This window comes from Terrapene carolina, unplaced genomic scaffold, assembly GCF_002925995.2.
Source record: "Terrapene carolina triunguis isolate 2854851 unplaced genomic scaffold, T_m_triunguis-2.0 Scaffold67, whole genome shotgun sequence".
In the NCBI taxonomy this organism is placed as follows: Eukaryota; Metazoa; Chordata; order Testudines; family Emydidae; genus Terrapene; species Terrapene triunguis.
In genome coordinates, this window is record NW_020664418.1 from 17,894,223 (window position 1) to 17,907,434 (window position 13,212).

At 43.8% G+C, this 13,212-nt stretch overlaps 1 protein-coding gene across 1 annotated transcript in view; it reads left to right on the forward strand.

Annotated features, from left to right (window-relative positions):
- Positions 1–610: 610 nt before the first annotated feature.
- TBC1D2B (TBC1 domain family member 2B) overlaps positions 611–13,212 on the forward strand; it is a 63,437-nt gene continuing 50,835 nt past the window's right edge. The window contains exon 1 of the mRNA XM_024200572.3: positions 611–1,064. Within this exon, the coding sequence (XP_024056340.1) occupies positions 714–1,064 (351 nt within the window). The 5' untranslated portion in view covers positions 611–713. The remainder of the gene's footprint in view (positions 1,065–13,212) is intronic.

Genomic DNA, 13,212 nt, shown 5'->3' on the forward strand with positions numbered 1-13,212 from the left:
CCAGAGCACCACGCCGCCCCCCTCCAGGTGCTGCCCCAAGCACAAGCTTGGTGGGCTGGTGCCTGGAGCCGGCCCTGCATAATAGCCAAAAACGGAAGAAGGTAATCTTCCCCATCAATTACAGCCCATTTCATACTGATTTCCTGCAAAGGGGCTGCTGGCTGCGTTAAGGGCAAAGCCAATTTCAGGGGTCTGATTACTGGCAGTACCTCAGTCAGGAAGTATCCCAAGAAGGTTTGGGTAGTGTCTGCTTATGGAGACTTTCCTTGCCGGAAACCTGAGCTGGACCACGTCAAATGTCCAGGGACATCTGGCAGGCAGGATTTAGCAACGCTCACGCTCGCTGCGTACTCAGGACCGAAAAGACATGCGTAGAGCTCAACTTAACTTCCCCATGGAAGGGGCCCAGCTCCGTGTGCACACCCACAACGTGTGTGCACGAACATGCAGCCACGATTGCACAAGTAGCGGTTGAGGGGGGCGGAGCGAGGCCGAGCAGGGGAGATTCCCGGCTGCAGGGCCAGGCTGGCTAGGGGTGGGGCAGGGCAGGAGATGCCCGGGCAGCGCCCGTAGCTCTCCCTCCTCTGTCAGCGAGAGGGCGGAGGGACGCCCGGGGACTACAAGTCCCGTGAGGCGGCGGGCTGGGCTGCTCCGCGGAGCGGCCGGAGGGAGGCCGTGTGCCCGCGGCAGTGCTGGCAGGGAGGCGAGGGGAGATGCCGGCGGCGGGGTCCGCCGAGGGGGAGGAGGGCGGCGGCGGGGACGCCGTGGTGCCGCTGAGCCCGGCGGAGCAGGCTGGGCCGGGCGCCCCCAAGCTGTGCGGTTACCTGCAGAAGCTGTCGGGCAAGGGCCCGCTGCGGAATTTCCGCAGCCGCTGGTTCGTCTTCGACCCCCGCCGCTGCTACCTCTACTACTTCAAGGGCCCGCAGGAGGCGCTGCCGCTCGGCCACCTGGATATCGCCGCCTCCTGCTTCAGCTACCACCAGCCCGAGGCCGCCGCCGCTAGCGGGGACGAGGCCGCCGCCTTTGAGGTGCACAGTCCCGGCGGCACCGTCACCGTGCTCAAGGTACCCCCACGCCACCAACGGGCCCGGGCATCGCCCCAGGCTGCCTGCTGGGCCCCCCTCGGAGACCCCTACCCGCGCCTCAGGCCCCCCAGCCAGGGAACGTCCTCCGATTCCTGAGGGGTTGGGGCAGGGATCCTTCCCCCCTCACATCCCCCACAGAGACCCCAGTCCCCCCGCCTCTGTTTCAGGGCCCCCATGCCCGGAATCCCCTGGGGGGCTGGGCCAGGGATCCAGCTCCATAGCACCTGAGGCCTGGGCTTTCTTAAATCCCTGTTGCCCCCCAGTGGGCTCAGTCAGGGACCCGTTTCTTCAGTCACCTCACCCCTTTGGTAGCTGCTCCTGATCCGAAGCTCCGGGGGGATTTCCCCCAGGCTGAGTACCCATGACAGCTGATGTCTGCTAGAGGCTTCCTCACTCTATAAAACACCACTTGATGCCCATCTTTTACACAGGATCTTGTGACACTCCAGGTGCCCGGTAGCAAACAAGGGGCTTTCTCATGGAGTCTCAGTAAATGTGACTGTGTGACCCCAGCCAGCAGGTTCCCCTTACCCACAGTCTGCAACCGCGATTGTAAATGAGATGTTACTGTTCCTCCTTGGCTTGCTTTCAGTCACTGTTAAGCACTGTCAATGTCAGGTGCTCTGTTAGGCCAGGTCTACACTATAAACCAGGGGTCGGCAACCCTTCAGAAGTGGTGTGCCGAGTCTTCATTTATTCACTCTAATTTAAGTTTCCGCTTGCCAGTAATACATTTTAACGTTTTTAGAAGGTCTCTTTCTATAAGTCTATAATATATAACTAAGCTATTGTTGTATGTAAAGTAAATAAGGTTTTTAAAATGTTTAAGAAGCTTCATTTAAAATTAAATTAAAATGCAGAGCCCCCTGGACCGGTGGCCAGGACCCGGGCAGTGTGAGTGCCACTGAAAATCAGCTCACGTGCCGCCTTCAGCACGCGTGCCATAGGTTGCCTACCCCTGCTATAAACGTACATTGGTATAACTGCCTCACTAAGGGGTGTGAAAAATCCACCCCCCTGAGAGGCAAAGCTGTACCGACCTAAGCCCAGTGTAGACAGTGCTATGTCAATGGGAGAGCTTCTCCTGTCCCCGTAGTTACCGCCTCTCGTGAAGGCGGATGAACTACGCTCCACAGAGCTACTGCCTCTCATGGAGGCGGATTAATTATTATGCTGTTCGGAGAAGCTGTCCTGTCAGGTTGTAGTAGTGTTGTAAGTGTAGACCTGTCCTTACTCTTAGTTTGCTATTATATTGAAGCATAATACATTTAATAACGGTACCTAAAGCTTAAATTTAAAAAAAAAAAAAACACCATTGTCAGTAGCCTACTCTGAGACTAGCTAGCTTCTTTTTCAACTTTGTTCTTCTATCTCCAACTCTCTCTAAGTAGGTTCACTTCATTGTATGATTAGGTTTACTACTGCTGTCCAAATGCGACTCAGGAGCCCAACATTTGGGTTTGCTTGGTAGGCTTTTTGCCTAAACCTGGGAATTAGTATGCTGTAAGGTACAGCGCGACATGCCCACTCCTTTGTATAAGTGTCCTACCCAGAGTAGAGAGAAAAAAATGTCTGTCTGCTCCTTTTTAGCATGTCTTTTATTAAACAGGTTTTCATTTTTAAAGCAGTGATACAATATGGTTACAGGCAAAGATCTCCTCTGTTGAATGATCTAAAAAGCTTCTTTAGCTGATGATTTTTTTTATTTATATGTTTGTGAAAATGAAAGGCTCTCCTTCATATGTGCTTACTTTTTGATGTGGAAAGTACCCCATAATGCATCTTCAGGTACACCTCCAGAACTTAAAAATAACCCATACATTTTGTCTTTTCCCAAGAAATGAAAAGAACAGCTTTCAAAACACAGGCCAAAAGTATAGTCCCAAACTACCCCCAGAAGCAAACACCTTGAGAAAGAAAAATGTTTGTGGAACCTGGTCTGATCCTGTGAAGGGAACTGAGCTCTAGAACTGGTTGAATTTTTTTTGTCAAAACGCTATTCCCATAGAAAATGGCTTTTAAATTAAATGAAAATTTCATGGAAAAAATCTGGCTTTATCAAAAATCTTAGGTTTTCATAGAAAAGATAAATATTTCTATATATGATGAAAACAAAAAAACTGTAACACTTTTTTCAGGGGGAAGAGGTAGAAGATGGAGGGTTTGGGGGAATCATTTCCTGATCAGCTTTAGTGAACTGCCTCAACTCCTGTTAGCAGGAGCTCAGGCCTTCACAGGATTGGAACCTTAATCTTATGACCTTGTATTTTATGTATGCATCCTTTGTTCCATCTCATGATGAAGGACATTTGCATAGGTCTGTTCAGCTTACAGAACAAGGTTTTGGGGGAAGTGTTTCTCTTTGAGTATTATTCCTATTCATTTAATGTCAGTTTTTACATGACACATTTTATATTGCAGCAACATGTTTTGTAGGAAAAGTAGTAAAAGATAAATAATAAAATTAAGTAAATATGCATATATATATTAGACTTGGTAATGCTAGTGCAAGCAACATGCAGCTCCTCTACTCAAGTTTCCCTGCATACGCTTTTCTTGGTTCCTGTGGTCTCAGACCCCTCTTTGATGTTCCCTACATCTGCCCGAGGCCCTCTGGGAAAGAGAGGGGTTATGTGAGGGTAGGACCTTAGAAGTCTACATTTGCTCAAGCACAATCAAGAGGCCAGAGGTGATGTATGGGTTCCAGAAATAAAAGCAAATATCTTTGTCATCTATTTTTACCTTTCACAGGGTTGTGGTGCTTGTCTTAAGCAGCCATGTGATTGACCATCAAAAAAGCTATTGCTTAATATATGTAGTCGTTATTTAAAGATCAAGCAAACTTTTATACTGGAATCTTGGGGATATTCTGAAGGGAACTGGTTAAGTGAAGATTTAGTTGCTGGAGGTGGTCATTAGTGTCTGTTTCACTGCACTAGTAGGTTTTTATTCTGTGTTTGTACTGCACCAGTGGGGTCCTGGTCCATGACTGTGGTTCCTTGACATTATGATAACACAAACCATAAAAAAGAATTCTGGATCCAGGATTTAATTGAGCTCTTTACTCAAAAGCAACCAGAACAATAATACTTTAAGAACTAAAACGTCTTTCAGCCAAGTTCTGCAGAAATAAAAATAAAGATGAATTGATGTTCAAAATACTGGTGGCCTGATCCATCCCTTGTTTAAGTCAATGAGAGTTAGATTGGGCCCTTACTGAATTTTTAATGCAGGATAAAAGCCTAACTGATTTAAGAAAAAATTACACATAGGAGCACGAGGACCTTACTGAGGAAGAAAGTCGAGTCAAGTGTAGCTTTCATCCTCCCCATATGTCATATGCTTCAATTTCCTCAATTTGCTTCTTGTTCATAATTTCCAAATCTCATGGTACAGTCTTTATTCAGTATTTATAAGCTTACATAAGAAATAAGCATCAACACCCCAATCTGAAATGACTGTATTATTGAAGAACATATTACTACTTCAAAATGCTTCAGATTAGCTTTTTTAACATTCATGACTTAATCCTCAGAGTTGCTCAGCACTTGTAATTTAATGGGAGTTGCAGATAATCGGCTCGATTACTCTCAGGAGATTGTTTGTTTTCTCATTTGACAAACGTTTCAGGAAAAGTGTCACAGTCTTCATGAAATAATATGCAGGTCCCAAATTGGGATTGGTGGACCATCGGTAAGACTGCGAGTCTGTCACGGAAGTCACAGATTCCGTGACTTTCCAGGACTTCTGCAGCAGGGCCGGCTCCAGGCACCAGCTAAGGAAGCAGGTGCTTGGGGCGGCCAATACAAAGGTGCGGCACTGCCCCTGCAGCTCCCATTGTCCGTGGTTCCTGGCCAATGGGAGCTGCGGAGCGGGCGCTCAGGGAGGGAGCAGTGTGTGGAGCCCCCTGGTCGCGCCTCCACCTAGGAGCCAAGGAACATGACGCCACTTCTGGGGCGCTTGGTATGGAGCCTGCCAACCCCTCTCCCCCCCCCACCCCACCCAGCAGCAGCAGTGGTTCCAGGACGTGCACCACTGCCCCCCCCCCACCAGTGGCGCCCCCCCAGCCACTACTCCCCTGAGCACCCGTGGCGCCCCCAGGCTGTTCCTCTTTCCCCCTCCGCCCCCCAAGAGCACTCAAGTTTTAGTCAGGGGTATATAGTACAAGTCATGGACAGGTCACAGGCTGTGAATTTTTGTTTACTGCCCGTGACCTGTCCATGACTTTTACTAAAAATACCCATGACTAAAACGTAGCCTTAACCATCAGTGGTCCTTGGACAATTTGCTGGTTGCACGGTGCTGGCTTTCCTTCTTATTTATAGCTCTTAAAGCACATAAAAAAAGGTTAACAGAACATTAAAGGTTTTTTCTAATATTACTTTGCTTCATAAGCAATTATTGTAATTGCCATCACAGGCCCTTGATGAGTGGAGTGAGGAAGGTGGTTCTCGAAATAATGTCTTCTAATGATCCGAATCATGAAAAATTTGAGAACCCTTGCTTTAGAATAATAGGGCCTAATCCTGGAACCATTTGCTACCTGCAGTTAATGCTATTGATTTGACTAGATATGCTCAAGATTGAACATCAATTTCTGTTTGCAGAATCAGGCCCTCTGTTTCATAGAAAGGAGGGGGAAAAAACCAACCCCGCTCTGATGGGTTGCCCCCTTTTAAGATGCCACCCGATATGCTGAGATATCACTGAGCCCGCCTGTTTTGCCAGCATGGGCCCCCTTTAACCTGTCTGGCTGAGCCAGGCTCTTAAGCCTCCTCTAGCACACACACAGGTAGGGCCACCCCCTGCTGCAGAAAGACACAGACACTGAGATCAGCTCTGGGAAGACTCAGCTTAGGAGATTTGCCCCAGCACTCAGGTGCTCACCTGCTTTAGAATGCAGACCCAAAGGTATAATGTCTTGTGTTGTATAGAAAAATCTGCACAGCTCAAGCTCATAAAAATTTGCCCTCTTCCTCAGTGTGAAGAGAGATGCACAACTTCTTGCCCCCCCCCCCAGTTAGAAATTACATAAACTGGGTTTAATAATAAACAAAATAAATTTATTAACTATCAAAGGTAGATTTTAAGTGGTTAAAGAGATAGCAAACAGAACAAAGCAGATTACTAAGCAAATAAAACAAAACACGCATACTAAGACTAAAAAAATTGGTTACAAATAGTAATTTCTCACCTTAGATATTGTTACAGGCAAATTCACTGCTCTACAGCCAAAATGCTTCTGAAATAAATATAGTCAAACTTTACTAATTCTGGGTCGCTGAGAACTAAAATGATGCTTAAAACTGTTGATTGGCTCTAGTTTTCAAGATATGCTATTGGGTCAGTATATACGAACCTTGACTTGGGAATGGCGGAGGATAAGTGAGTTATAAAGGGAAGGGATCTCAATTTAAACCAGAAATGACTAAAATACATCTTTGACTTGATCTATGAATAAATCTATGACTGGGTTTGGACAGTACTTGCTTTTTAGGCAAAACAATGAATGATGCAATCTGAAGCTGGTATTGTGTCATACATGATATGAATTGCATCATGTTATTCCTAGAAGTCATGGATGATGCAATCATAATGAAGCTTACATCACTCTGCTGAACAAATTGTCCTATATCAGCTCTAGAAGTCATACAGTGTCGTGCTCTCTTGTCAGTGTTTGATTTTGCAAAGGGACACATTTCTGTTTAGCCAAAGTGAGCAGAGATGCCTCGTACTTGTGTGAACAGTGCAGATAACTTCTGCTATGTTTGTGGTGAAGTGACTTTTGCATCACAAAAGCGCAATATAACCACTATGGTTAAGAAAGCCTATCACCTTTATTTTGGCTGCAAAATTGGAGATCAGGACAAGAGGTGGGCCCCACACACATGCTGCAACACTTGTGCAACAAATCTTCGCCAGTGGTTGAACAGGAAAAGGAAATCTATGCCTTTTGCAGTGCCAATGATTTGGAGAGAGCCAACAGATCATACCAGCAATTGTTACTTCTGCATGGTGCCTCCAGTTGGGAAAGGTATGTCAAAGAAGAAAAAGTGGACTGTGCATTATCCAAACATTTCATCAGCTATATGCCCAGTACCCCACGGAGAAGGACTGCCGGTTCCTGATGCACCAGAGTCATTCTCACTTGAGTCAGACGAGGAAGAGGATGAAACTTCTGGTCCTGAACCATCAATGTCACAGGACCCACATTTTCTCCCATCCTCCTCCTCTGAACCACACCTCATAACACAAGGTGAACTGAATGACCTTGTCAGGGATTTGGAACTACCCAAGAGTAAGGCAGAGCTGTTGGGCTCCAGACTACAGCAGTGGAATCTCCTGGCAGGTGATGTTAGGGTTTCCGTGTTCCATGACCGTCAAAAGGATCTTGTCCCATTCTTCTTCATGGAAGGTGATCTTGTAGTCTGCAACAACATCGATGGTGTGATGGCAGCCCTCAACATCGTTCACGATCCAGATAAGTGGAGACTGTTCATTGATTCATCGAAGACGAGTCTTAAAGCTGTTTTACTGCATAATGGCAATGTTTTGCCATCAATTCCAGTTGGTCATGCAGTCCATATGAAGGAAACCTATGACAACACGAAACAACTTTTGAGGTGCATAAACTATGACCAACATCAGTGGCAGCTTTGTGGCGATTTGAAGGTTGTTGCTCTCTTGCTTGGTCTGCAGACTGGATACACAAAGTACTGCTGTTTTCTCTGCGAATGGGATAGTCGTGCAAGAGATTCCCACTACATCAAGAAAGATTGGCCACTCCGACAGTCATTGGAGTCTGGGAGGAAAAGTGTTCAGCATCCACCACTTGTTGAATCAAGGACGATTTTGTTACCACCCTTACACATGAAGCTGGGTCTGATGAAGAACTTTGTCAAGGCCATTGACAAAACACAAGCAGCTTTCAAGTACCTCCGTGGAAAATTTCCAAGGTTAAGTGAAGCTAAGATAAAGGAAGGTGTCTTTGTTGGTCCTCAGATTCGTGAACTTCTTCGAGATGATGCATTTGACCATGCACTGCGTGGCAAGGAAAAGACGGCATGGAAAGCCTTCCAGTTAGTGGCAGTAAATTTTCTTGGAAACAACAAGGCAAACAACTACAGGTTGTTGGTGGAAAACCTCCTCAAGGCATACAAAAGCCTTGTTTGCAACATGTCACTAAAGATACATTTTTTGCACTCTCATCTAGATTTTTTTCCACTGAACTGCGGAGCAGTGAGCGACGAGCACGGCGAGCGATTTCACCAGGACATTGCAACAATGGAGAAACGCTATCAGGGCAAATGGAGCCCATCAATGCTTGCAGACTATTGCTGGACAGTGACAAGAGATGCTCCATTTAATGAATACAAGAGACAAGCCAAGAAGCGCCGAGTAGACACGGAATAGGACTAAACTATGTACATAATAGTTTTTTGCCTTTTGTTTCATAATAAATTTTATTTATATAACCCTTTTGCTGATTTTTAAAGTGTTACATAAACAGGACAGGTGAAATATTATCATGTAAAGCAACTATAAACACATGAAAAGACCAAGGTTTACAATTTATGATTAAAACTCCACTATCTACACAATATACATAGACATAAAATGTAAAAACTTAAATATCTTAGAAACAGTAGCCAATCAGCTATTTTAATTCATATTTGAATTCAGCACATCAAAATACATAATAAATAGCACATTTTATCTCTGAAGCAGACGACTTCTCAAAAATTGTAGACCAGTGTTACAGAAAGGCTTGAAAGGCCGCTGCACTGGCCTGTAGCTTGAGACCTCAGGTATTATTACTCACAAGCTAGATACCCTTCCAGCTTGGGCTCAACTCTTCTCCACACAGTTCAGTTCTTGCTTCCAGGTGTTTTTCAGTGTCTCTTTTGGTGGGGAGGCAGAGGTGAACCACAGTGATGTCACTCTCCTGCCTTATATAGCTCTTGGGTAAGGCGGGAACCCTTTGTCTTCTAGTGGAAAAACACTGGCATTCCAAAAGTGTGTGTGGAGGGGGGTTGGTCCAGTACCAGGTGACTCGGACCCATGTCTCTGCAGGGTGAGGCAGCCATTACTTGCAGGCTGTCTGGAGTGTCCACTGGAAGACTAACCCCTTTCACAGTCCACTGTCTTTGCTAATGGGCCATCAGCCCTGTCTAGCTTTTCCATTGTTTGTACCTGAAGGGCTAGTTGGGGGTGACACCCAAAGTAACACAGTTGGAATACAGATACATAGTTAGCATTCCTAATTTCAGATACAGAAATGATACAAAAACAACGAGGAGTCCTTGTGGCACCTTAGAGACTAACAAATTTATTTGGGTGTAAGCTTTCGTGGGCTAAACCCCACTTCATCAGATGCATGGAGTGAAAAATACAGTAAGCAGCATATATATTACAGCACAGGAAAACATGGGAGTTGCCTTATCAAGTGGGGGATCAGTGCTAAGGAGACCAATTCATTCAAGGTGGAAGTGGCCTATTCTCAATAGTTGACAAGGGATGAATACCAAGGAAGGGGAAATTACTTTTGTAGTGCTAACGAGGCCAATGCAATCAGGGTGGCCCATTTCCAACAGTTGACAAGAAGGTGTGAGTATCCGCAGAGGGAAAAGTGTGATTGAATTGGCCTAGTTAGCACTGACCCCCCACTTGGTAAGGCAACTCCCATGTTTTCATGTGCTGTAATATGTATGCTGCTTACTGTATTTTTCACTCCATGCATCTGATGAATTGGGTTTTAGCCCACAAAAGCTCATGCCCAAATAAATTTGTTAGTCTCTAAGGTGCCACAAGGACTCCTCGTTGTTTTTGCTGATACAGACTAACACGGCTACCAAACTGAAACCTGTCAGAAATGATAAAGGCATACAAATTGAACAGTCACATTCAGTATATTGTAACCTTTCCAGTGATATCTTACATGCACATCTTGCATAAAGTATATCTCAGTTATGCTTATGATATGGATATGGCATATTTCCATAAAACTATGGAATGGAATGTGTCACCTTCCTCCCCACAAATCCTATAAATATTTCTTACCAAGTGTCACACTGTCTGACGTGGCTCACAACTGTGAGTGCTTACCTCATGGCAGACTGTCAGAAAACAGAGCAGATACCCCAAACTGGTGGTGTAGCCTATAATTAGATTTCCCCAAGCTAGTACCAAATGTGAACTCCGGGATCACTATGCCAATCTTACATGGAGTCACAAACAGTCCCCTTAGATGCTCCAGTCTATCTTGCTACCAAGACAAATGGGACTTAGTGATAAATGGTTACTTATACCAAAGATCACATCACATTTAGGTTGCTTCCAGACCCAAGAGACCTGTTACTTACCCCAGATCACCTAGTACTCTAAATCTTACACCAAAGACAATGTTGGTAGCCAGTTCTACAGTAAACCAATTAAAGGTTTATTAGCTAAGAAAAGGAAGTGAGTTTTTGAGAGTTTAAAGCAGGTAAAATATATGTTCAGGTGAGTCACAATCTATAATTCTGAATGGTAGCAGAGATGTAATAATCTGCCAGTTTCCCAAAAGTGTCTCAGGGCTACCCAGAATAATTCTGGGGATCTCAGTCTTCTCATTCAGTTATTCTGCCCTGTTAAAATCCAAACAGTCCAGAGATGCAGGATCTTTCCCTGAATCCATACTTATAGCTTCTTCTCACAGAAAACAAGCTGACAGGGTCACTACCCACGTGGGCTTTTCCTTTGATGATAAAGAGCAGGGTGGATTTGATTTAAATCAATTTGATTTAAATCACTAGTCAGGAAGACTTGATTTAATCATAGATTTCTACATAAAAGTGCATTCTTATTGGTTGTTATAACCTTAATACATCTTCTTCACAACTCAGAGATAGATGTAGGTTTCATTTTTAGAAGGTACACACTATACATTTTAAGTGATTTATTTTGAAAACTTTTCAGATTAGTTTTACAGCTGTATCAGAAAATGAATGATTGTTTGGTTATTTCATTTATCAAAAGTAATTGAAGCAGATATTTATGAAGTCATTGGGAGATAAGCTATCTCCAATTCAACAGGTTAATCATTAATATTTGGAGGATTTTCTTGCCATGCTGTATTAGGAGGAGAACATCACTAGACAGACATTTAACTTGTTTTATTTAACTAAAACAATAATGTTATGTATTCTGGATTTTTTTACTTCAACAGCAAACATATAATATTTTAACAAAACAAGCATATGAATTTTTGCATTTAGTTAAACATTCAAGTTTTTTAAAATCAGGTTTGTTTTTGTTAAAATTGTTTAACTAAAATAGTTAAATGAAATATTTTAAAAAACAAATTAAATCAACTATGTCAGCCAGGTCAACATGAGAAACTTAAAATATTGGCTTCTGCAGCTAACTGTCATCTTCACCTTCATTTTCCTGTTTGTTCATAATCTGGAAAAGAAAAACAAGCTTTCCTGCTTTTTCAGGTCCCAAACGATTTCTCAATTTGGAATGAATTAGTCTAAAGGAAGAAAATATTCTTTCTACACCTGCAGAAGAAGCTACTGCTGTTAAAAGTGAGATTATCACTTCAACAGTTTCTGAATCCAAGTGCTTAAGTGACTTCCACCAGTTCACTGGTGTGACTTTCTTTAAACATCATCAGCAAACATATATTTCTTGAATGGCTCTTATTCCCAAACTGGGTCTCTTTTATGGCCTGCTGCCATTATAGGTTTTCCCTTCTAGTGAGAGAGAGAATGGTATGATAGATCTCAAATCAATGAAGGCTACACTCAGAAAGACCTCAAGACTTCTGGAATATGCTTCTCAAACAGTTTCACTTTTGTTTCTACTGCCTGTCCCTCCCTTCTCACATTTATCTCCAGACTTCTTCTCCTCGTCCAGATCTGTTCCGCCCCCAACAATCTTCTAGTTATTGAACTTTATGAAACTTTGCACTTTTAGAGAGAGGTAAGGGATTGACTCTGTATACGCAAATTTGCAGACAGACAATAGGGTTGAGGTCTGTTATTTCTCATCTATATTATTTATTTATTTATAAACATTTTTGCTGTTAACAAGCATGTTACCTCTGGAGACACAAATCTAAGCATCTCTGATGGTATCTTCTAGACTGAGCACTGAGTCCCATTGGGTAGATAGAAATATTAACCTAAATAATCTATATAGAAGCCCCTGGAATCCCATAAAGTTGGATCCCTAATCCATGAACTATTAGAACTCATTTACAAAACTTTTCTTAAACATTACATGAATATATTGTCTCATACTATAGAATTAGAATTTATAATCCCTATTCCATTATGAGATATCTTTGAGCTATAATGTAGTTTTAATTAAAACCATCTTTAGATAGATTTTTCCTCAAAAAGCATTTTATCAAAAAAATCTTTTTTTTTTTTTTTGCATTTTTTTTTTAAATCAATGATTTTTATCCACCCTGATACAGAGTGAGGAATGTATTTTGAGTCTTTGACCTCCGATCATCAGACACAATGACCACTTGCTTTGAAAATAGCACTTTTCTGTTAGAGCAATGGTGGGGAATCTTTTGTCTATCAGGAGCCATAAACCCACAGAAAAAAATCAGTCCCAGGCCACACACAGCCCCATGGGGGTGGGAGCTGCGGAGCTGGTGCTGGGGACAGGGGCAGCACGCGAAGCTTCCCTGATCGCCTCTGTGCCTAGGGGCCGCAGGGACAGGCTGGCTGCTTCCGGGAGCTGCGCAGAGCCGACCGGACTTGTAACGGCCTGGCAACCTTAGCTTCCCCCTGCAGCAGGGTGAGCTGGCGCTCGCTGTTCCAGCCCTGCAGGGGGAGTGCCAAGGCTCGGGGTTTACGGCCCGTGGTGAGGGGACTTGCTGTGGGCCAGATGAAATTAAGCAGCAGGCCGGATTCGGCTCATGAGCCGTAGGTTCCCCAATTCTGTGTTAGAGTTCTTCATTTGTTTTTCACAAGGCTTCTTTCCTGTTTGATGGCTCATTTGATGTGTTGTTTAGTTACAGGGTATATACAATGTAAATGTTTGATATTGCATTATAATAAGGTATAGATAAGTGAAAATAATGCAAGTAGCATCCCATTAGTTTTCATGAAGTTTAAACACCAAATAC